Genomic DNA, 21780 nt, shown 5'->3' on the forward strand with positions numbered 1-21780 from the left:
TAATTTTAAAGGATGGTCTCCAAACTGGCATTTTATCAGTGATTTGTGCACTATTTGTTTCCCCTCAATGATATTCTGTCTCTCTCCAGGGAGAGAGAGGTCCTCCAGGTCTTGTTGGTGAGATTGGCACACGAGGAGACATTGGCCAGCCAGGCGAGCCGGGGCTGAAAGGTGCCAGGGGAACTCGAGGCACACCAGTTAGTTCCCCTTCTTCCTATCTTCCCTCTCACTTAGTCCTGTCTCAGAATCAGACTGAAACTTTGTACAGACTTCAGTACAATGGAAGTCCATGTTTAGTCATTCCTTTATGTAGTCAAAATAATGTCAGTGTATTAATTGTTTTTTTTATTTTATTAAGTGGGGGGAAAAATATAAGAAATGGTCGGTAACGCTTTATAATAAGGTCTTTAATAACCTTAATTAACAAGTAATAAGGCATTGTTCTCACTTTAGATCCAGTAGTTGCAAAAAGCATAGTTAACTTATAGTTAACTTATAATAGATGAGCAATAAAGTATATTTTAATATCAATAAGCAAATAAAATAAGATTAGTAAAGGCATGGCAAAGACATAATGGGTGGGTCATGGGTGTTTGTAATGCCATTATTAACACTTATATAAGCTTATAAACACACAATAATGTTAATAAGCGTCTTGTAAGGACTTACAAGGGCCTTATTACTTGTTAATTAATGGTTATTACAAGGACCTTAATATAAAGCGTTACCAAATGGGTTTTTTTCATCTCTGACTGGAGGGGCGGGTCAGTGTTTGATTGACAGCAGCTGACAGGCTGACCTCTAGCAGGAAGACTAGAGGAAATGTAAACAAACTTGGTTGTAGCATACATGTCATGTTTTGACAGCATGTTGTTATTGTATAGAATAGAAAAGACCACACTAGCATTTTACCAGATTGAAGTGACATTTGACATTACAAGCTGTTGAATGTGCTGCAGCTGAGCAGCTAATTAGCTGTCAAGGCTGCAAACTGAAACATTTTCCCGGTGAATGTTGGTTTGGTCGTTCAACAATGTGTAGGACAAGACATGTGATCATGTTATTAAGTGAGATAAGGAGACTTTATCAGAAAAGCTAATGTGTGTTGTTGTGCAGCTGGAAGCAGACAATTTAATGCAAAGGATCACACAGGACATGTGATTTAGTGCATTATGTTTAATGCACCAGAAGAAATACTTTTTTATTCCTGTTTTCTAAGAGCAAAACATCAAATGTTCCAGGATGAGAGAGAGAACAAGAAAAGACAGGGAAAAGCCACGAGAAGGCATCAGTTCTTTTCTTCTTTACATGGAAAGGCAGCTCTCTTCTCAGCAGAACCACTAAGATTGTGTTGTGATAGCTGTGGAGAAAAGATTTATATCCCCATCATAAAATAACTCTGGGCACAGGATTCACTTCACATTTGTGTTTGTTTGAGGCCAAGGTTTTATATAGCCGAACCAGCAAAACAAAAAAGGCAAAAACAAACACAGCTAAGACTGATTCACTGTCTTACTTTTTTGTAAATTTTCTGCATTGCTTTCAGGGTCAGCCTGGAGTCATGGGGATAGAAGGGCAACCAGGACTGGCAGGATACACAGTGAGTATCTCCAATCTGTGTTCATAAGAGAACCATTTGCCAATGTACACATACATACAGCACAGATCTTACCGGAAAGTTTAGTAGACCCCCACTGCTCTTGTGTTTTGGCTCAGCACATCCCACTATGCACACACTATACACTCACTGGGGGGGCTATCTTGCAGAGGAGGATTAATACGTTATCTAGATAACTTTCATAGAAAATCTGGGATTTCCCTACAATCTAGAACATGATGAGATAAAAGTAGTGTTTTTAGTTTTATCCAGCGTAATCCAGATTTGAGGAACTCCATACATAAGATAAAGATCTCAACTCAACATAGCTGTTTTCAATTGAGCTTGGTAGCCTTGTGCTGTAAGCCGAGCATGTGCTGGAGACATGGGTTTGAGTCTGGTGGTGGGCACCTCATCATTTCCCATTCCTTGTTAATGATAATTACCCAATGAATACAAAATACCAGTTATAAAAAAAAAAACATAAATACCCACAAAGACAAGAGATTGAATTGAACATAATGAAGCCTACAAGATACATTTTCCAGGCAACTCCACAGCCTGGTCAATGCCAACATCAGTGGGTTTAGGTTGCATAACTTGAACAGGGCACCTCAAGTTCATCTGGTCCCTTCTAATGAATGTGTATGGGTGTGTATGAAGACTCTCAGACTCAGTCACACTTAGGTTGCTGAGTGATTTCTGAGTACGTGCCAAAAATCCAAATCTGTAAGTGACAGTATGTCAGAGCTTCTCTACAGAGAGCTGTGTTTATATTAAACACTTCTGATTAATATGCTGACAGCGGAACTCATGTTTCTCCAAGAAACATGTCGTAGCCAGTAAAAGTATGACGGCTTTGTAAGCTACATTAATCAGCTTTTCTTTTTTTTAGGGTCACCCTGGCAAGCCTGGGCCCATCGGACCACCAGGGCCCAAAGGTGAAAAGGTAATATGATACCTGGACTAGCGCTTGAAATTATATTATTTTAGTGTATGGGGTTTTAAGTTCACTTCAACATACTGTGTTGTTGCAAAATCTTATGTTTGTATGCGTATATGTATGTGTGTGTGTGTGTGTGTGTGTGTGTGTGTGTGTGTGTGTGTGTTTGCTACATTCCAGGGTTATCCAGGCGAAGACAATAAGACCCCAGGACTACCAGGGCCCTTAGGTGAACCAGTAGGTCTTGCTTTCCTTTAAACTCTCCTTTCTGATCTCTAACACTTCTCACTCTGTTTAGTCCAAGTCATTTAAATACCGGATTGACACTGGAAGTAAAAGTTAATCCTGATCAGCTCCTGATTTTAGCACCAAATACACAAACTTTCTTTTACCCTCCAGGCTGACAATAATCTATCAGTGTTTCTATTCCTAAACTCATATGCATATCGACCCTGATTATCAACCTGTGTGGCTCAGAGGTTTTCTATTCATTGCAGGCTAAGTACGAACAAGATAAAAATGTTTGACAAAGGTTTTATACACTTCAGGGTAAAGCTTAAGCTTAGCTCTGTCTGTGGTCTTATATTTAACCATAATGAGAAATGATTTCTCATCAGGACACTGAACACAAATGTTCTATTGTTGTAACTAAAACAAACTTAATTTATGTGCATACAAAACTAGACAGGAGTCTCAGTGGGGTCCATTACTCACCCTAGATTACCTCAAAGATTCTGCAAAAAACAAAGTCATTCTTAGACTAATATCAAAAGAGGATCAGGATTTATTCAAGACTCTTAGCCGCTTGGGAAAGCTCACAGCTATACAGTACCATGACTCTTATGCACTTTGAGACACATTTCCCAGCAGCAGACGTGACCACTGAGACAGGCCTTACAATTGTCTACACAGGTATAGATAGCAGTCTACCATGTGAGTAGTATTGGATTATCAAGTTGGCACAGTATGACAGTACATAGCATAAGCAATACAATGGGAGCCTGTGTCTTGCTGCAGCTCCGACCATCACTGGCAGAAAGTAAGGTTCAAGGTGAAATTAGGCCTTTCCATTTGACTCCAGTAAAGATCCCGACTCATAGGTCACATCTATATGTGTGTTGGCCTGAGAAAAGACTCTGTTTTTAAGTAGCTGCTCCACTCAATTGAGGCTTTGTGGGTATAAATGAAGGCATGCACGTACAGTATGTGTGTTCATGATTGTACATCTGTGTCTACACAGGGGCCCCCCGGAGAACGAGGAGAGCGTGGAGAGCCAGGGGATGAAGGATATCAGGTAGATAAAACCATTAAATCAACATCAGACATATCACACAGTCACCACTTGATGTGCGTGCACACTTGATTGTTGTTCATACTCTTTTGGCTCCATTGAACAATGCTTTGCTCAGGTGCTATAAGGGCAGACCACACATGTTGGAGAGGATTAGCACATTCCCAGCTTTAAGGCTGCGGAAATCTGGTGTTTTTGTCACTTCATACTGCTCAGGCTCAGGATTCTTTTGCTCTCAAGGTCTCACAAAGTACACACACAGTTGCTTTATTTGAACAGTTAGTGTTTATGTTAGGCTGTGATTGGATCTACAAATCAGGTCCATAACTACAACATAGGGTTGCACAATTAATTGAAAATTGATTGAAATCACATTATGGATCAGTGCAATATCTAAATCGCAGGAGGCACAATATCACACTCTACAGACTTCTAAATGAAAATGAGAGTTAAGCCCCAAAATGACAATTCTCTACAATATTCTGAATCACATTGCGATTGCATAGTCAGTCAAAAATAATTGCAATTCGATATTTTTGCCAAATCGTGCACTCAAACTGCAACATTTTGAACAGGTCAGTACAAAAACTGTTGATTTAGCTGATGATAAACATACACTGTTTTGATGTCTTCTTACCGTTAATTTGCTATCTCTGTATTCTATAAAATTAATCTGTCAAATTTGGCTTGACCCTCTCAATGCCTTGATTATATTCCTCTTATACAGAGAGACTTATTATCTTACTTGTATGCTGGATGACAGTAGAGGTACTTTTAATGCAATTTGTCTCTGTAGATTTTAGTCAGTAAGTACCGTATTTCATAATATGACCCATACTGTTGCAAAAACAGTTGTGTAACTGTGCAGTTCTGCTAAGACTTGTAAGAGATAATCCTCCACCCATTTCCAGCTCCAATCCGAGTTCATAGTCATAAAAACAAATAGTTACTTTGGCAGTTGTGTTATCATTCCCTAGACTTACACTGAATACCCCTGTAGGCCACATGGCTTTCATTGTTATCCATTTGAGGGCAGACTTTATTGATCCTCTTTAGTAAGAGCCACCTGATATTCACCATATTTTCTTCACTGTATGTGGAAATGGTGCCCATAAAAAAATACAAAAGAAACGGCTTTGGGTTTGATGTTCATCCTCTAGTTAAGAATGGGAGGGTGACATGTACAGTATATGTCAGATCTCCTAAACATCTCAGCACTGATAAAGATTGAGAATCAGAGGGAAAATGTATTATATATACAAATGTGTTGCAGGGCCATATTGGTACCATTGGATCTCGTGGAGCTGTTGGACCACAAGGGCCACCGGTAAGCTTTTACATATTTTTTTAAGTGCATTCAAATCACTATACCAGTAATTATGTGCTCATGGCGGAGCACATTAACTATGGGCCTTAACAGTGGTGTAATAAGATTGAAAGTATTAGAAAAAACAAAGCAGCATACTGACTATTATGCTGTTCTTGGAGCCTTACCGGTAGTGGGGCTAAATATGTGAAATATGTAAGTATGTTTTATCTATGGGTGACACAAGAGTAGGGCATAATCATTAAGTATAATTACACCCTCAGATTAAGAAACAGTGTACATAAAGTGTAATTCCATTCATTCAGTTATGGAATTTGACAATTTATCCCCATTTATGTAGTTTTTCTGAAAATTTTAACCATTTTAATGCCATTATATCAACATGTTATTGTGTAAACAGAGTATGGATACATTTAACATCTTAGTATTATTGTTTTTTGTGTTTGCCTGTCTTCGTTCAGGGATCACCAGGCCTGTCTGGAGAATCAGGCCCAAAAGGAGAGATTGGAGCTCCGGTGAGTCCATGCAAATTTGCATAGCAGGAAAATCAAACTATATCCATGTACATCATTTCTCTCAAGCATAAAGTGAAGGTATGATAAGTCATTAAAGTCTCTGTGAAAAGGAAGTTAAAGTATCCTTAGTTTGTGTATTGTGATGTATTTCCCAGATTTGATTAACTTATTTAAAAGCTCCTGAGTGCAGGATGAGTCAACAAATATTTGAAACCAATTTACCTTGGTTTAACAGGAAGAGAAATTATGGGATTCTGATGTAAAAAAAATACTCAGATACTGGTTTTTGGACATATATTTGACATTTAATGAGAAATAAATTGATGCAGGATTAAAGCTGGGAAAATGTAAATAAGCTGCTGTAAATAAGATGGACATTTTTTGCATCAGAACTTTTTCTAATACCAGGCTTCTCTTTCTGTACTGAATAGTTGTCAACAAAGCCATTAACATAGACTTGATCAGCCTATCAGCAGGGTTGGGTTTGGTTGGGCTTTTTAATAAACAACACTGTGGATGAAGGAAAATCCTTACCTTTTCTGCCAGAATGAAAGAACAAACACAGAAATTTGGCCAAAGCACAATTTTTTATTTTTCACCTGTTACCAGATGAGCATGTTAGTACAAAGACTCTATGGCTTCTGTGGTTGATGATTTCATTGCATCTGTGGTGGAATTTAAGTAAAGGAGAAAACAAATCTGTTTACCTCCTCATATTCAATCCAGGTGGTAGAAAAGCAGAAAGCTTCGTAGCCACCCTGAATACTTTTTACACTTTTTTCCTTATGTTAACCAGAGGTTTTCTTATTTTGTTCTTTATTAAATAAAAAACACACTTGGATTTGGGCAGCTAGCTGTGTAATCTTTCAGCAAAATTCCCTTTTTTGAATCCATAATATATAACCTATGTGATTTGTGCAGACTAGATTTTTTTGTTGTTGATGATGCTGTGGATGCACGTGTGATTTTTGGGCATCAACTTCTAACAATGGCAGGGAGCACTAATAAAAATGGAGCCACACAATTCAAGAGTCTTGGTACAGTGTGAGCCCAGACCATTTGGTCTGTGACCTGCTGTGTGGAAAAACCCAAAACAAAGCTGCCACCGTAACAGCCACAAAACCACAGACAAGGCGTTAATATGGTTTCTGGCACAGTGCAGATGTGAAGAGTAAGGATTTTGAAAATATTTGTTGTCACCTTTGTCACCCCTTACCAATTGGCATGCCTGTACACATCAAGTTCTTTTGAGTCCTCAAACCTTGTCACCGGCTTCTGATTACATGACTACTTTAGTTGTGAAGACTTCACAGGTTACCAGATAACACTGACTTTCTTCCACATGTGAAACAGCTTGTATGTAAGAGTGATTATGTAACCATGTCCGTATAGTATGGGAGTATTTTTGTCAAAAAAAAAAATCAGCTTGACTTGTGTTTGAACTGAGTTTGAGCAAGGTCGTCATGCAACATATAGACCCATCTGTGTAGAACCACTGAAAACTTAAAATTCTGCCCGGAAACACTGGAAACGTTTAGGATCTGCTGTTTTTCTGTTTCAAATTAACAGCTTCGGTAAAACATCCCTTAAGGGATATCTTCCTAGAACTGTACATACTGTACATAACTCACTGTTTTAAGGAGAAAATGTGAAAAGCAAAATTATAGTTTGAAAGGGAAGTGTATGATTCTATGTACAGTGTAAGTTAATAAATTTATGTTATTAAGCATGACAGTGTACTCTAGAATGTGCTGTTTCTAATAAAGCAGGTTTCCTGTGTTCTTTTACACCATATATTCACTCATATAACACCTCAATGTGGTTTCACCTAATGTCATTTGAGGTGTTAAATATACATTTAAGAGTTATGTATTTTTATTGGACTGTCTGGGCTTACGTATAGAAACAATTCTGAACTTCTCCATAAGACACGTATTAGACATGGTCTTTAAAACTTCTGCTCGAGGGGCGAGTGAGATAACTTTCATGTTTTTGTGAATGCTCATGTATGTTTTTTTCTGCATGTGTGTGTTTATCCAGGGCTCAGCAGGAAAGAAGGGAGCCAGAGGGCTGACTGGAGCTCCTGGCATCGAGGTGAGTATCACATCACCTCAACTGAATGCATAGCTGAGAGGGAGACAGCAGCAGTATGACAATTAAGAGCACTTTACACTGTGACTAGCTGTGGGATGATGATTTGGCTTGGCATCAACACACCATGTTGCATGTTTACACATTAGTTACCACTGCTGCATTAAAAAGTAGAAAGAAGGCAATAGCGATATAAAGATTGTGTAACTTAAACATCTTTTGTCACCCATTGAATGTGATAGAATGTGGGAGTGTTTACCATAGAATGTAAGCAGCAACATAATTGTATTTCCTTTAAATATTTTTTATTCATAAACTTTATCGGTCTATAACTGGGAGCTGGAAAAAGGAAATAGTCCTGGCAAGTATGTTTTGGAGAATGGAGATTTCAGAGGAAGAAATAGGGCGCAGAAACCTGGTATGATAAAAAAAAAATACTGACATGATGCCTATAAGTGACATTTCCCATTGTTGGGAATTTTCCAGGGGCCAAATGGTTTTCCTGGACTCACAGGAATGATGGGTTACCCGGGGCCGGATGGTCCTCCAGGACTGACTGGCTTACAAGGATTTCCAGGGAAAAAAGGACGACAGGTAATTAATGACAGTATTCTCAGTAATGCTCTTAGTTCTGTACCTTTTTGGATTTATTAAAAAGTAAAAAGGAATGAGAAGAAAGTAGTGAGTAATTGAAAGGCATCCTTTTCTCTATTATCTTCATTTAAATCAAACACCACCCTTCCTCCTTCTTAGAAAAACACCATTGACATAACAATGATTACCCAAAAAAACATGGACTTTTGAAAATTGAAAGCTTGCTATGTGGCTAAACTCACGTACACAGGAACCCAGTTATATGCTATGTCTCAAAACATCCTTGCTCAGCACCATAGATGTAGGTCACAGAAGGAGTCAGAAGATTTACTTACATAACTGAACTTTCCTTTACTGTACTTAGTGCTAAATCTCTATAGCAGACTTGTGGTCAGCATTATGAGAATTCAAGAAGCCAATGATACACCCTCATCTTTACCTTGTCAAGGCCTTGCCATTGCAGATTTCTCTTGTCTTTTGCCCCATTCCCTCAAGAAGCATGGTAAATCTCCATTGTTCTATTGATTGACTAAATATAGCACACGACTAATGTGTGAATTTAACAGCAGTCCAAGCAAGAGAGGTGAAATACAGCTGCAGACAGATTAATCACCTTGCTACCGAGTTTGTCAAGGGACACCATATAGACCTTGCTTCCCATTCATGCGAACTTGTGCCACATTGTCCCCTTAGCACAGGGATTTCATTTGACTGATTTCCCTTTAGCTGCAACCATCGGTAGATTTAAGACTGAGACATAAGGCTGAGATTGACTAATCATTAAATGCCTTGTTTGATTTGGTTGGCTCCTTCTGGTTACGAAGCAGCGAGTTTATCCAAATAAGTGTGCAGCCAGAGTGGATTGGGATTTCACGCATGAATGTCTTTGTCCTTTTTTGCCAACAGTGAGAAAGCCAAGTCTTTTGGTCTGGCTTTCATTTACATAATATTGTTGCCTAAATGTCTAGTAAGTCTAATTTTGGCCCCTATTGTTTTTCACTTTGATACAGTTTCTCAACTGCAGACTCATAATTCTGCAGCTCCTAAATCACACAAAATACTCTTGTATAAACTGGGGAAAAAAACATTCTGTAAATTTTAAATGTATGCTTGTTTTTAGTCACAGAGACCGTTTCTTAAATGTGAGCTTTTTTTTTTAGATAGCAGGCTTTCTTGAGCCGACAGTCTGCTTCAGTAGTCGAGAGCTCTTCTCCCAGGGCTGTCACAGCAGGAGAAGTCCACAGAAAACTCTATTTTCACACTACGTGGCCTCACAGTGGGAAAGATAGTGTGATATGGCGTCCCTCTGCCTCTGCTGGCAGGCTGCAGAGCCCCTGCAGAATAGTCCTCATCCTGTTTGTCCTTGTTCATCATTCTTCCCACAATGATTTTCAATTATCTTCTCATTCAATATTTTCATCGTTATCTGCTGCATATTTATTTCTATTCGCATTGCCAGTTGGATGCATTCACACAGTTAAAGGGGAGGTATTTTTTTCAAAGCAATGACTTGGAGCATTTCAGCTTTATTGGAAAGTGTAACAGTGAGCAACAAGAAAGACATGCAGTAGCGGTCATCCTCTGAAATCTAACTGGCAAGCTTTCACCAGCAACTCAGGAAACAGACAGGTGTTTTTGCTTAAGGCTCCTAGTTTTGGATCAGCCATTCAATAGAAGAAGCACGGACATTTGATAACATCAGGAAACTTTGTTGGTTACTTTTTTGTATTCACTTCCCTTAGTTAAATGATAGCATGTGTATCAGTGAGCATCCGTAGTGTTGTTTGCACATGCTTGGGCAGTACTAGAAATTGGACATCCTGTACAGGAGTTCTGATACAAGACTGAGAAAGCCAAGACTGTGGTGTCAACGTTGGAGGGGTCTGTCTTAATTAAGTCTCTGACTGATCTCATTAAGCTGATGCTTTTTCTCATGCAAGAGCTTCCCAGCACCTGCAGGTTGGGCTCTCCTCATAGTGATCGAGGAACAGAAGCTATATGTGAGGCAAGGCGACAACCCACTCAATCTGTTATTCTAATATCACTTGCTCCCTTCTGCCTCGCCACGCTGCTGATGGAGCAGGAAACCGCTGTGGTCTGTGGTGTGAGAAAGCAACTCAGTGACAGCCAGTCAGTTTTATGGGTACACTTTAGGAGCACACTGTCGAGAAATATTATAACCAGTAGAGACCAGCAGACTTCAGTGCTGTGGTTTACAGCTGTACAATGAATTAAGAAATGTGTTTGGATATATTACAATAAACATTCAAAAGAATTGTAACTGTAAGTAACTGCAATGAATCGATTGTCATTTTATATTACACGGCTTAACTGGCTGTTTTTTTATTGGCCAATGTTTGACATACCCCGCCACTGACTAATAAAACTTTCCCTGCTGGTGTTTTCAAGGAAGCTCCAGCTTGAGAAGTTTGTCTGCTGTTTAAGAGCAACTTTTCAGTTCAAGAAACACACAATGCAGGGTTTCACACTTTTCCCCTGCTGTAATGTTCAAAGAAATAGAACCAAGACCAGCAAAGGCAGGGAAGGAGAATACAATATATATATATATATATATATATATATATATATATATATATATATATATATATATATATATATATTTGTATTTATATTTATATTTAATAAAAATGTGTTTTTATTATTTGAGCTTGAATTTTATTTTAGAAAATGTTAACACCAACTTTGGTGTGCATTCAGGGTCACAGAGGCTTGGTGGGACCAGAGGGACCTGCTGGACGTCCAGGTCCCAGGGGAGAGATTGGACTTCCTGGACCACCTGGAGAAAGAGGACTGCCTGGTCAGAAGGTGAAAACAATAAGAAACATTGACCTAAACTATTCTAAAGGTGAGAAAAAAAATCTGAAGTTGTACTCACTTTTTTTTTTCATTTCTGACCTTTTTTCGGTTCAGGGAGAACTGGGACTGCCAGGGGACAGGGGAGCCTCTGGACTCAAAGGAATGGAGGGGGCTTCAGGCGACCAGGGCAGGAAAGGTGACCTGGGACCCAAAGGACTACCAGTGAGTGTATACACAGGCGTTTGTGATTTAAGCGACAAAAAACCCTATCCAAAATAGGATTCACGTTAATGTCTATAGCCGTTGCCCGCTCACCTGGCTACGTTTCTGGCATTACACCAGCGATGCTCCCCAGAAGCGTTTCCCCCCGCCCCAGCCCTAAAAACCTCCTCCCAGTGGTCCAAAGCCCCAGTACTAGCAGTGTAGACTTCTCCAGTGCTCCAGCCTCCCAGCCCTGGTTAAAGCAGCTAACTAGCTGCAGTTAGCTGCAGTAAGTGGTTACTTTAGCGACAAGTGAAGCTTTCTGTCCATGAGGAAAATCTGTAAATCACTGATAGTCAAGACAGAGCAGCCAGAGGACATCAGAGGGAAATAATTAGAATATGACCCAGTTTCACCAAAATCAGTGACATAGCTTGTGGTGTGTCAGTGCCGCAAAACCACTTCTAGTGGTAGTTTGTAGCTGCTCCCCAAAGTTATATAGTGCAAGAACAGGCATTCTGGGCACAGAGTGGGAATGACAGAGGCACCATTCTACCTATTGATGTGACCCAGTGTAGGTCACTTCACTGCTTATATTAAATTGATACCATCCCTAGGGCTTATAAACTTAAATACATTCCCTCTCTAAGTATAGCTCCAGGGGTTGGGTAGTCAATGTGCGTGTCTGACACTCTTCCAGCCTGAGTAGAGTAACAAATTATCTGGGCGAGACCAGGAATGGAAACATTCCGCCTGGTAAGGCCAAGTTATGTAAGATCTTCACCCTCCAGAGACCTGAAAAAGTGGTGCTCCACTTCACTTATGTAACTCTTCAAAGAAGAAGAAAAAAGAAACAACACTGCGTCCCTCACTCTCCCCTCCCTCCACTAGTTTTCTCCATTGATGCTTGTGAAACAGAGAGCATATTGAGACCCTTGGGTCAGATCCCTTTACACTTTTTAGTGAATAGAGTTTCTCGGTCAGAGTGGCTGGCCCGAAAGTAGAGCTGTCTAGAGGATGTGGATGACTGGCTATACAAACATTGTGTCTGCCACCCTGGATGATAGACAGTGCTCGGACACAGAATAGGGTAGAATCACCAAACCCCACGGTGTGTGTTTCTAGGGGTGTGTGTGAATGTGGGCTGGGGCTACTGTACATCTAGACATAAAGCCTTGTGAGTGCCCAGTTCTTTTGAAATTGACATTTTTAAAAGGCCAACTTACTGTGTTTCTACTGTGTCTGGAGCTTGCATACTGTACGTACTTACACACACTCACACTGTATCTTATGAAATTGATTTTTTTGTGTGATTGTTCTTTCTGCTTGCAGGGTGAATCTGGAGATCTGGGAATGGTTGGCTTGCAGGGCTTTCCAGGGCCAATGGTAAGAGACTGACTAGCTAACCAACAGTTAGTGTGTATGTGAAAACATAAGAAGATAAAAGTCTTATAGTAGTAGTAGTATTGCCCCTGTATAATGAAACACAGGGATTGAAAATACTTATTTTTCCTTCAAACAGGGGCCGAACGGTGATTTGGGATTTAAAGGCTTCCCTGGCCCGAAAGGCCCAATGGGCACTCTGGTAAGTTTAACAAAAATCAAAACATTACACACACCACAGAGCGGTCTTTACTGCTGAGATTCAAACCCCAGTAGTGGAATACAAGATTATGAAATACATATACAGATCTCCTCAACTCCTCTGTAGCGTACACACAGTCATGGGGGTACATTGTAAACACCTTTTCAGCAGTCTCGCTGTTTAAGATAATTTAAATTCAGAATTTTTTTTTTTTTTAATTCTCAACCATGTTGTTTGTTTCAGGGATTCACTGGACCGGTTGGCCCTGAAGGAATGATGGGCCCAATGGGAAAACCCGTAGGTTTCTGTGTGTGTGTGTGTGTGTGTGTGTGTGTGTGTGTGTGTGTCTGTCTGTCTGTCTGTCTGTCTGTCTGTCTGTCTGTGTAAAACTATAATTGTATAATGACAAGGCAATAAAAACACAATGATCAGTGAATTCTGTAGACCTGAGAAGAATATTGATATTGCCACAATCGAAGTAATGAGAGATTAGTGAGAGATATTTTTGCAGTCTATTAACTGGCATAGTGGGATACAATGCTGTATATGTTTTCATGTTGTCATGCATCTTTTTCATAGGGATCAAGGGGTCCAAAAGGAAACAGTGGCGAAATGGTAAGATCTGATTCAAACCAGTTACCAAACACAAAGTCTATCAAACTGATCAGGTGATAATGACTTATAATGTGTATGATTACATGCTAACAAACCATGTGATTATATCAAGATTATGCTTTACTCAAGTGTCGGAGTTGAAAATTCCATGCAGAAAAAAACATTGCTGGGCCACCTTAAAGCAGACTGTAGATGAAAAAAAAAGGCCCACTGTAGATGACGAAGGCTGTTTAAAGTATAGTATGCTGGGTCATAATGAAAGTAGCTGATTTCAGTGTCTCCTGCAGCTCACTGTGGGGCCTGACAGTACTCTCAGACCCTCTTGTGTAAACACTGTTGAGGAAATGCCTTGTCAAAATATTAGCATGGCAAACCACAGTGCAATCCACACATTCACTACTATATCCCCGCTCCCACTCTAATGTAAACTGTAGTATTACTCTCAGTTAAGCCTGAATGCATCTGAAATTTACACTACCACACACACACAAACAGACTGCGAACACAGTGGTTATATATGTGCATAGTCTCACATAAATGGGCATGAGCAAGCTGACACCACCTCAGTACAGCTGCCCAGGTAGCTGCTATAGAACAGGCAGCCACAGGGGGCAGTAGCATGATACAAAGTCCAAATCCTGCTGCTATTCATCACTTGCCTGATATCAGACAGAATTGTCAACTTGTTACACTGTTTCCATCTTCAGTCTCACATTGCCGCCACTCTAACCGATTTCCATGGGAAAGAGGGGGCTGGGGGGTAGTTTTAAAATAATTCACAGAGACTTCCGTCGGCCAAGCAGCTAACTTCTGGTTTAGCCCTTTGCTCAGTCAAATTTTGATAAGATAATTAAATTGTAAAGCTCTTGTAAACTTTCCAGATGTTCATTCATTCATTATACTTAACCACTTAATCCGCATTCTTGTAACGGGGGGATAGAGCTGATCCCAGCTGACATTGGACCAGGGGCGGGGTACACCCTGGACAGGTCGCCAGACTATCACAGGACACATAGAGACAGATAATCACACTCTCATTCACACCTACGGACAATTAAGTGTCACCAATTAAGCCTAAGTGCATGTTTTTGGACTGTCGGAGGAAGCCAGAGAACCCGGTGAGAACCCACGCTGACACGGGGAAAACATGCAAACTCCACACAGAATAGCTGAAGGCCGAAGTCGAACCAGCGACCCTTGCTGTGAGGCGAGAGTGCTAGCCACTATACCACCGTGAAGCCCCTTTTCAGAGGTTATCGGACCAAATTGAATCTAATCTGAAAGTGAAACAAGTCATTTATTGACAGTCAGCCCATCCTCTACAACGTCTCCGGTCTGCAGAAACACCCTGCTCTTACTCTACTGACAGGCACTCAGTTAGGGTCAGTTCAGATCAGAGACAGACAGGGTAGAAACTTTATGGATTTTCATGGTCCACTGGCCCACCGGGATTTATGTTTTATGTCACAATGCCAGACAAATCAGTCAACTCTGCAGAGTTGACAGATTGGCAGATGTCTGGACCAGAGCAAAACTTATCACAGCATCACAGAGAAAAATGAATCAAGAGTCTGCAGTTGTTCCCTGGTGCTGCACTTTAATTACCCAATATGTGTTATTTTTATTTTTATTCACTTTTCTTTTTTTTTTTAAAGCTTTCAGCTTGTAATGTTCATTTAGGGTGTAGAAGCATTCACATGGACTGCTACAATAAAGTCTTGAGGTTGCCAGTGCAAATAAGAAGAATGGAAATCATTATTAAAGCATTATTTTAGCCATGTTTACACTGATTTTCTTTCTTAACTTTCAGGGGCCTCAAGGACCACAGGGAACTCCAGGACCTAGAGTAAGGGTTAACGTCACATTCCAGCTTCATACTACACATGCTGATTTCACTCTATATTATATGGTCACTCCAGACAAGGCAGTTATATGGTTGCACAAAAAACATCACAACATCTCCGTATAATGTGTCAGACATGGTTTACCAGAAAGTGAACTGACCACAACCACAATGAGCTCCAATTTCACTGTGTCACTCACTTTGTCTTCTTCTTTCTTCCCACCTTAGGGACCTCCTGGTGCTCCAGGTCCAACAGTAAGTGCTTCATGTCACTCAAGTAGACAGGTAGACAGGATCAGCTAGCACAGATGTATACTTACCCCGTTATATGTCTTAAGTGGGAAGAAACCCTGTTACATCTGCTTCGTTCCAGAAGCTGAAGCTTTGTGACTGTCAACGCTTTAATAGACTTTTCAGAGAACTGGAGAAAAGACCGCAGAGGAGAGCCAGGATGTGATAGATCCAGGGCAAGCATTTTATGTTTGCGTATTTGCTAAATTATAGATTAGCCAATAAATCCTTCATGTCAGTGATAAGACATGCAAAACGAATACTTTTGTTCTGTAGTGTTGGAGGTGGAGATCAATGATCAGCCTTTTCTGGCACTGTGATAGAAACATCTCTTATCTGTCATAACTCGTGGATAAAGTGTAGCTTTCTGCTATCTGAATGACCTTTTCCTGTTCAGACAATTCCAAGAAGCCAGAAAAACAACTATATCAAATGCCTTTTTTGTTTACACACATTATGTGATAACTGTGGTGTTTATGCGAAGCAGAATGTGTTATTCTTCCCCCTACTGAAATCAAGAATGTCAGGGTTTATTGATGCAAGACTTATTTTACTGCTTTCCTCTGGTATTAACGTGTATTCATATTCTATTAAAGTTTTCTCTGTAAACCAGACGTGTATTGAAACTGTCATGTTTTCTATAACCGGCAAAGAGCCCTACGGATTAAAATCTTTCAGTTAAATAATGAACAGAGCACTCAATGTGTTATGTTTTCAATGAACTCAATATGTTGATTTTGAATCCACAGAGGCTGATATATGATGACTCAGCAGTCTACGATCTGTCTGACTCACAAGCTGCCCTTAGGACCGAGGTGAGACACAAATACGCTGAGTATGAGGTGAAGGGGTTCATTGTTACATGGATGGCAGATAACTGCTGAGCAGACGGATGAATACATGGAAAATAGTTTCAAATTGTTATTCAGTGTTCCTGTAAAGAATTCACATGATTTATCATTTAGGAATTTGACTGTTTTGTGTTTCCCGTTCTTAACCAGAGTTTCCAAAACGCAGAGATGAGCTTGCCAGACCAGAACACGGAGATACTTAAGACTCTCCGTTACCTGAGCAGTGTGATTGAGAGCATCAAACAGCCTCTGGGCACACGGGAGAACCCGGCTCGCGTCTGTAAAGATCTGCTCGACTGTCATCACAAGCTCGGAGATGGTGAGAGTCTCATGTACCTGCCCCCCCTCATGCCTCCATGGTTAAAAAAAAGTGCGCTAAAGTGCCCTCTAGAGTGGTGAAAATGAGAGGAAGTGCCTTATTGGCTGCCCTTTACACATGCAAAAAATGATTTGGTGCCCTCTAGGGTGCCCCTTCATATAATAAATAATGATGATGATCCCTCTAGTGCAAGAAAATTTGATAACGTGCCTTAATGAGTGCCCTTCTAGTGCCCTTCTAGTGCCATTTTTCCTGTTTCCTGTTTGCCCTCTAGGGTGCCCCTTTATACAATAAATTATGATGATGTGCCCTCTAGAGATTCTTTAATACGGTATCACCCAACTGTGAATAATGTTATGTGAGGTGTTTGCTCTCATTTAGCTCTCTAAGTGCACAGAATAGATAGCCTGGGTATACCCAGACTGCCTTGCGCGCTCGAATTTAATTTCGAACCTCCATCCAGTCTGGAAACCAGGAAGGATTCTTAGCCCTGTTTTAGGGATCCAATCACAGAGCGGGGAGGGACGGCAAGACGATGACGCGTACTACTCGGCACTTGGAAGCTTGTAGTTTTCCGGATCCAACATGGCTGCTGCAGACGCGAAACTCTCTTTAGCTGTAGATGGTGTTTTAAATAGTTTAGAGCGAAAGTTGAAAGGCGAAAGGTCTCTCGCCAGCTCCGCTGAGATCACCGGCGTTATGGTAGCGGGGCTATTAGCGCCGCTAGCGGCTAATAGCTAATAGCCGCTAGCGGCTAATAGCCCCGCTACCGCGGACAGCGGAGCCGCCGAGAGGCCCGCAGCAGCTTGATTATTTCCCATAAAATCAGTGGATGTGTGTGGCTGAATGACATGAGGGGGAATAAAGCGTGAAAATAAATAATCTTGCAGAAAGCGAGAACTGGAGAAGCAAAGCAGCAAACAACACTCTCTCACAGACACACACACAACAAACATCCATTTCTGTTGCTCTACTACGTCATCTGGTATAACTGATCTGATTGGCTAAGAGCTACCTACAGACGCTTTTGATAGACATTCTAAGCGTCCAATAAACGGCTCTGGAGGATCGTAAACCACACCTCCTCTACGGAGAAATCCATTGCTCGTTGCCAGACTAGACCTCATTTGAGAATAGTCTGGTGTTAGCCAGGCTACAGAATAGATGCATTTTACTTAAAAATGTACAAATTTTCTCCCGGGGGGGCATGCCCCCGGACCCACCTAGATGGTTTAGTTCGATACTTTTAATTGTCAGTACCATATCAGTAATTACTTTGATCTGGATCTCCTTTTAACTTAATGCTAATATTTCATCATAACTTTTTGCGTGCTGGTGGGGCCCCATGTTGTGCAGAATGTGCCCTTTTTATTTTTTCGCCCCTGCCTTTCTAACAGTCTGAGTCCGCCACTGACTGAAATGATGGGGTGGCAGGATTTGAGGCATCGGAAGATATTTGGACATATCTTTTATAAAATAAGTGTCTTGCTCCCTCTGTCCACATTCAGGTTGGTTCTGGATTGATCCAAACATGGGCTGTACTTCTGATACCTTCAAGGTTTTCTGCAACTTCACTGCAGGAGGGCAGACCTGCTTACATCCACTGGCCTCCAATAAGGTAACACTAAACAACATGAATATGTAAACAATCTATCAATGTGCGATATGAAATGTTTGTTTACTTCACTGAGGCCTAAATAAAAAGACATAGTGGTTATGTTTTGGATGCTGGTCGCAGGTTTGTACTTTTTTCAGAGTAGGTGCTTTTCATCTGCTGGTTTTTACACAATTTTTTGTATTCATGTATAATAAAGCCTGGAAATGTTTTTTAAAAATTAAATTTGAAATATAGAGAAATGTTTTTTTTTCTCCACACAACTCTGATGTAACTTTCCTCACATTATTACACTAAACAAAACAAAGTGTCATAATTCAAGTTTTATGCATCTTTTTGCAACCTCTTCTTCTCCAATGTTATAATGGTTTTTTGATGGGGAGTGGTGACATCAACTGCATATCTTGAACCATTTCTCGATATTGGTTAACTGTAGTGGATGGAAACAAACATTTAAATGCACTTTCTTTTGCAGACTTTCCTTGAAATTTGGTTAAACATTGCAGTGTATGTGGATGGAAATCTGGCTATTGCCTTCCACATCAAGATACAGGTGCATCTCAATAAATTAGAATATCATAGAAAAGTTTATTTATGTCAGTAATTCAATTCAAAAGTGGAAATAACACATTATATAGATCAATTGCACACAAAATGAAACATTTCATGTTTTCATTTATTTAATTTATTCTAATTATAATGGTTATGGCTTACATATACTGAAGACCTAAAATTCAGTGTCTCAAAAAAATTGAATATTACAAAAGACCAACTTTTTAAAGTATGTTTAATATAGAAATGTTGGCCTCTGAAAAGCATGTCCATCTATAAGCACTGATACTTGGTTGGGGCTATTTGACTTGAACTACTGGAAATGGACTTTTCCAGTAGTAATGATATTGTGATGTATTGAGTATTCTAATGTATTGAGATGCACCTGTAGATTCATTTTATAACCACAACAATCCTCTACATTGTCTTTTGCTTTGACATTGTCAGAGGTTGCTTCAGTCTTTTTCAAACATCTGAATTGTAAGTTTTGTGGTTATGATAACAGTCTCATCACACTTCTGTTCCTGTTTTCCACCACAGATGGAGTTTGGTGTTGGGAAAGTCCAAATGAAGTTTCTCCATTTACTGAGTACCGAGGCCAGTCACAGCATCACACTCCACTGCCGACATGATCCTCCCTACGGCACCACAGACAGCTTCAGCTCCACCGCATCCTTACCAGAAGAGAACACTACACTTCGGTTTCGTGGCTGGAACAAACAGATGTTTGAGAAAGACACACTACTTGAACCACATGTGCTACAAGACGAGTGCAAGGTAATGAGCAAGACAGAGAATTGACTCAGCAATACAATTCCAAGCATATTCTGTCTCAATGTTTTGCCTTTTTTTTTTTAAATTCAAAGCTTCCATTCAGGTTTTTAAATGAAGCTTTGAATGTTTGTCCTCATATTTTATGGCAAGTGATGTTTCTTTTTTTCTCTTTCAGATCCAAGATGGCAGCTGGCACCAATCACGCTTCTTCTTCCATACTCAGGACAGTCGTCAGCTACCTATCGTAGACATACAGGAGTTTCCCACATTACAGCCAAATAGTCAGCAGCATTTAGAAATCAGTCCGGTCTGCTTCCTCTGACACCAACACCGTCCTATAACATAGTTACATGAACTACTAAAATGCAAGGCTGTTAGAAAAAATGGCTGCCTACCAAAGAGCATGTGTCTGTGAGAGTTTGTTGTGTTGGAAACTGTTAACGGGACCTGTCAGAACAACAAATGTCCAATCGAAGGCAGACCTTCATGGAAGAACTCTCTGTGGAACATCACGGCCTAGAAGGCCAAAGGAGAACAGTGTATACCAATATTTATCAATAATTGTATAAAGTATGTTTTGTTGATAATTGTTAGTCAAATGGTGCTTATTTTGGCTGTATATGGACCCGTATCAGTCCCTGATCACAGGGGAGGGTCTCACTAAGCAGCAGCCTATCCAAACCACAAAACTCACACCTCCCCCTCACCCCTCACCCCCAAACACACCCAGACCATCCTAAGCAGAGGCCTAACCCGAAGGAGCGTGCCAGGCCTCTACATAGGAGCACTGTCTAACTAAAAGGTTTTTTTTTTACGAGTGCAATAGCATGTGGATAATGTGTGACTGCTTTAAATATTTCATTTTCCAATCAAAGGCTATATTTGAAATTGTTTTCATTATATTTTGTTTCCGGTCCTGCCCAGTCGGACCCGTACATCTTGACAGATGGTGCTCTACCTCTACCTGCTCATTTGCTTTCTAGAATAGTTGCTAATGTCAAGTTAGTCTTTTTTTTTTTTTTGCCTTTGTGTTGTATGTACCGGTTACATCAAGATTTGTTATGTGTCTAAGTACTTATGTTGATTTGGTCATTTCTAATTTATGAACCATTTTTTGATACACTACATATTTTTGTAGCTTTTCCTGCTATGTGGTAGGTTCTTCAGGGGAAACCTATCATTGGTGCTGCAACAAAGAATGAGTCATCAGTGAGTTTTTACATTTCCTGTGTATATATTGACAGCATACTGTTTGTTTATTTATATCCTTTTTGTTTTTTTTTGTTCACATTACTGTACCACAGTAAGTTATACTCTCAGAGAACTATTTGGTCAACCACAACTCAGTCTAAAGAAGTATTTATGTTTTAAAAAGGTGTGTTTGTGACTGTATGTTTATCATACTATTATTTGAGTTCATTCAGTGGTGGTTCGGTGGACTGGCAGCTACAATAGGCCAGAGTCAGAATACACAGAAAACACAGTCATCATATTCTTAAGTTATGTTACCTTGAACAAAGCGTAATTAATAAAGTCTGTGGAGGATTAAGGTGGATGCAAATGTGTAAATAATAAATACGTTGACAAACAAATAAATGGAGCATTTTATCCACAAATGGTTCTGTACTTTTTTTGAAACTCTTAAAAGTCATATAAAATGTTGGGATCAAATTAGCTCAGAAGTTAGTCTAAAACTGAATTGCATGACCACATACAGTTTCCTACTGACAACTCTATTTTAGATTAGGTAGACTAAAGGTAAGAAAAGCAGTTTGATTCCCACATCCCAGTAGGATCAATCTTAAAAGGAAAAGTGAAAAAGTAACATCTCTATGGTGGGTCCTACAACAGTGTAGGTGGGTGTATGGGGGTATAAAGGTGTGGGAACATCATCAGGGTGTGCTTGAAAGAAATTTTATGAAAAAATGTTGCCCTAAATGATACTTATGAAATATAAGT

General features: G+C 40.0%; 1 protein-coding gene across 1 annotated transcript in view; it reads left to right on the forward strand.

Moving 5' to 3' along the window:
• LOC131978288 (collagen alpha-1(XXIV) chain) overlaps positions 1 to 21456 on the forward strand; it is a 93785-nt gene extending 72329 nt beyond the window's left edge. Inside the window, exons 39-60 of the mRNA XM_059341891.1 lie at positions 90 to 197; positions 1547 to 1600; positions 2493 to 2546; positions 2721 to 2777; positions 3781 to 3834; positions 5105 to 5158; positions 5620 to 5673; positions 7714 to 7767; positions 8251 to 8358; positions 11077 to 11184; positions 11290 to 11397; positions 12709 to 12762; positions 12899 to 12961; positions 13205 to 13258; positions 13541 to 13576; positions 15387 to 15422; positions 15648 to 15674; positions 16460 to 16525; positions 16712 to 16880; positions 18389 to 18498; positions 19588 to 19824; positions 19997 to 21456. Coding sequence (XP_059197874.1) covers positions 90 to 197; positions 1547 to 1600; positions 2493 to 2546; positions 2721 to 2777; positions 3781 to 3834; positions 5105 to 5158; positions 5620 to 5673; positions 7714 to 7767; positions 8251 to 8358; positions 11077 to 11184; positions 11290 to 11397; positions 12709 to 12762; positions 12899 to 12961; positions 13205 to 13258; positions 13541 to 13576; positions 15387 to 15422; positions 15648 to 15674; positions 16460 to 16525; positions 16712 to 16880; positions 18389 to 18498; positions 19588 to 19824; positions 19997 to 20143 — 1812 coding nt within the window. The 3' untranslated portion in view covers positions 20144 to 21456. The remainder of the gene's footprint in view (positions 1 to 89; positions 198 to 1546; positions 1601 to 2492; positions 2547 to 2720; positions 2778 to 3780; positions 3835 to 5104; positions 5159 to 5619; positions 5674 to 7713; positions 7768 to 8250; positions 8359 to 11076; positions 11185 to 11289; positions 11398 to 12708; positions 12763 to 12898; positions 12962 to 13204; positions 13259 to 13540; positions 13577 to 15386; positions 15423 to 15647; positions 15675 to 16459; positions 16526 to 16711; positions 16881 to 18388; positions 18499 to 19587; positions 19825 to 19996) is intronic.
• The last annotated feature ends 324 nt before the right edge of the window (positions 21457 to 21780 follow it).

This window comes from Centropristis striata, chromosome 9, assembly GCF_030273125.1.
Source record: "Centropristis striata isolate RG_2023a ecotype Rhode Island chromosome 9, C.striata_1.0, whole genome shotgun sequence".
Lineage (NCBI taxonomy): Eukaryota > Metazoa > Chordata > Actinopteri > Perciformes > Serranidae > Centropristis > Centropristis striata.